Source organism: Rhagoletis zephyria, unplaced genomic scaffold (assembly GCF_001687245.7).
Source record: "Rhagoletis zephyria isolate East Lansing unplaced genomic scaffold, Rhagoletis_zephyria_1.1 Rzeph_scaffold_51914, whole genome shotgun sequence".
NCBI classification, from domain to species: Eukaryota; Metazoa; Arthropoda; class Insecta; order Diptera; family Tephritidae; genus Rhagoletis; species Rhagoletis zephyria.
Window position 1 is genome coordinate 1 of NW_016208967.1, and position 1,979 is coordinate 1,979.

Genomic DNA, 1,979 nt, shown 5'->3' on the forward strand with positions numbered 1-1,979 from the left:
TGGCTATCAACGAACCCTTCATCGACGTCAAATACATGGCATACATGTTGAAGTATGATTCAACACATGGAAGTTTTAAGGGCAAAATTTCCATGGACGGTAAAAACTTGAAGATTAATGATCACTCCATTCAAGTTATGGCGGAAAAGGATCCGTCCAAAATCAAGTGGGGCGATGCGGGTGTCAAATATGTGCTTGAATGCACTGGAAAATTCAATTCGGCCGAGAAGGCGAGTGCACATCTAAAAGGCGGAGCTAAAAAGGTAATTGTCTCAGCACCCGTTTCCGATGCGCCCATGTTTGTTGTGGGTGTCAACTTGGACTCTTACAAACCCGAAATGAAAGTAATATCGAATGCGTCCTGCACAACAAATTGCCTAGCGCCATTGGCCAAAGTAATACATGACAATTTTGAGATATGTAATGGACTAATGACCACTGTGCATGCGGTAACTTCGTCACAGAAATGTGTTGACGCACCGTCGCCGAAGAAGTGGCGTAGCGGTCGAGGTGCACTACAAAACATTATACCCGCATCAACAGGCGCTGCTAAGGCTGTGGGAAAAGTGATACCCGCATTGAATGGGAAATTGACGGGTATGGCATTTCGTGTGCCCATTGCCGACGTATCCGTGGTCGATCTGACGGTTAGTTTGGGCAATCCAACATCACTCGACTGCATTAAAGAGAAAATTAAAGAAGCTGCCAAAGGTTCGATGAAGGGCATACTCGGTTATACAGAAGATGAAATTGTGTCCTCCGACATTATTAACGACGCGCATTCCTCAATTTTTGACGCGAAGGCTAGCATAGCATTGACAGAGACATTTTACAAGTTGATTTCTTGGTATGACAACGAGTATGGCTATTCGTCGCGAATGATTGATTTGGTTAAACATGTGCAGAAGGCCGACAAGAATGGTGGAGATGGTAAAGGAGGTAAAGATAAGAAATGCTAACTGAATAAAATAGACGGCGAAGAAAAAATAAATGAGTAAAAGCAAAAATTGTTTCGAAGGAAACGAGAACGTTAATAAGGCTTTTAAAATTTGTTTGAATTAAATATTTGAGATTTATCAACGGAAGTATGTTTCTTTTATTTAAAGTCTGATGGGTGGACGGACGTAAAATCCGCATTTCGCAAATTCGAAACTTGCTCTACATACTTATCGTAAGCCCATCCGGCAAGTCTTCGTTAAGTTGTTAAATCTGCTTTAAATATCTGACTGTTTCTGAAAACCCGTCGGGACGTGCATCAATTGCACAAATATTTAATTACGCTTTTTTGTTAAAAAAGTATTTGGTTTATTTACCACGGTACGATAAAACAATGCACTCTATACATACACCAGTGGGCTACTCCAGTTTATTCATCTCAGTATGGCCTTACTTTCGATTGTGTCGCATGCGTTAATATCCAAGTATTCTTTTCACGCTTCTTCATAGCCATTTGTTTATGTCGCGGGTGAGTGGGACAGATTACATAGGCACGCTGTTGCCGCACCACAAAGTAGCAATCTTTGCACCGACGACGCAAGCGACCTTTAACCTTAAAACCAGCCACTTGTGTTAAGAGTGAAGTAAAAGGTGTTAGCAAACGCTGTTGGCCCACTTCGGCGGACACTGCAGCTACATTTGTGGGCACAATAGCATTGCTAGTGGCAGCCAAACGATCTGCTCCTAACGTACGACAGTTCGCCATTATGTGATAACTTCGATCGTTTGCGATGGTTGCTGGCGCTTTCCCAGAGAAAGCGGCGTTTAGCAACCCCAGTCCACTTTTGTATACATGGCTTCCGAATTTTGTAAGAAATGACATCTGTGTAAAAGGGGTGTTTTGAGAATTTTTATTAATATTTCAAACTCAATTTATTACCTTCGAGTTGTCTAGCCCCTAGAATTTCTGGATAAGCAGCTGGAATTTATTGGTTCATCAGCTGTTTTCTTTACCAGTTCTTACAGTTCATAGCGACATCTTG

At 41.9% G+C, this 1,979-nt stretch overlaps 2 protein-coding genes across 3 annotated transcripts; one reads left to right on the forward strand and one right to left on the reverse strand.

The window, feature by feature from the left end:
* Window positions 1–5: 5 nt before the first annotated feature.
* LOC108355920 (glyceraldehyde-3-phosphate dehydrogenase 2-like) lies at window positions 6–1,079 on the forward strand (the record flags this gene model as incomplete). Its single annotated transcript, XM_017607051.1, has 1 exon — window positions 6–1,079. A coding segment is annotated over one exon (954 nt), but the record flags the coding sequence as incomplete, so codon positions are not given.
* Window positions 1,080–1,145: 66 nt separating this feature from the next.
* On the reverse strand, window positions 1,146–1,973 carry mRpL36 (mitochondrial ribosomal protein L36). Of its 2 annotated transcripts, none has more exons than XM_017607052.1 (2): window positions 1,314–1,819; window positions 1,146–1,232 (listed from the first exon to the last, which is right to left on the reverse strand). In XM_017607052.1, exon 1 carries the CDS (start codon window positions 1,817–1,819, stop codon window positions 1,376–1,378), a length of 444 nt encoding a protein of 147 aa, XP_017462541.1. In that variant the 3' UTR covers window positions 1,146–1,232; window positions 1,314–1,375. The 2 variants fall into 2 exon arrangements, with proteins under 2 accessions (XP_017462541.1, XP_017462542.1); XM_017607053.1 differs by lacking the exon at window positions 1,146–1,232 and adding an exon at window positions 1,877–1,973 and having other exon boundaries at window positions 1,289–1,819.
* Between the last annotated feature and the right edge of the window lie 6 nt (window positions 1,974–1,979).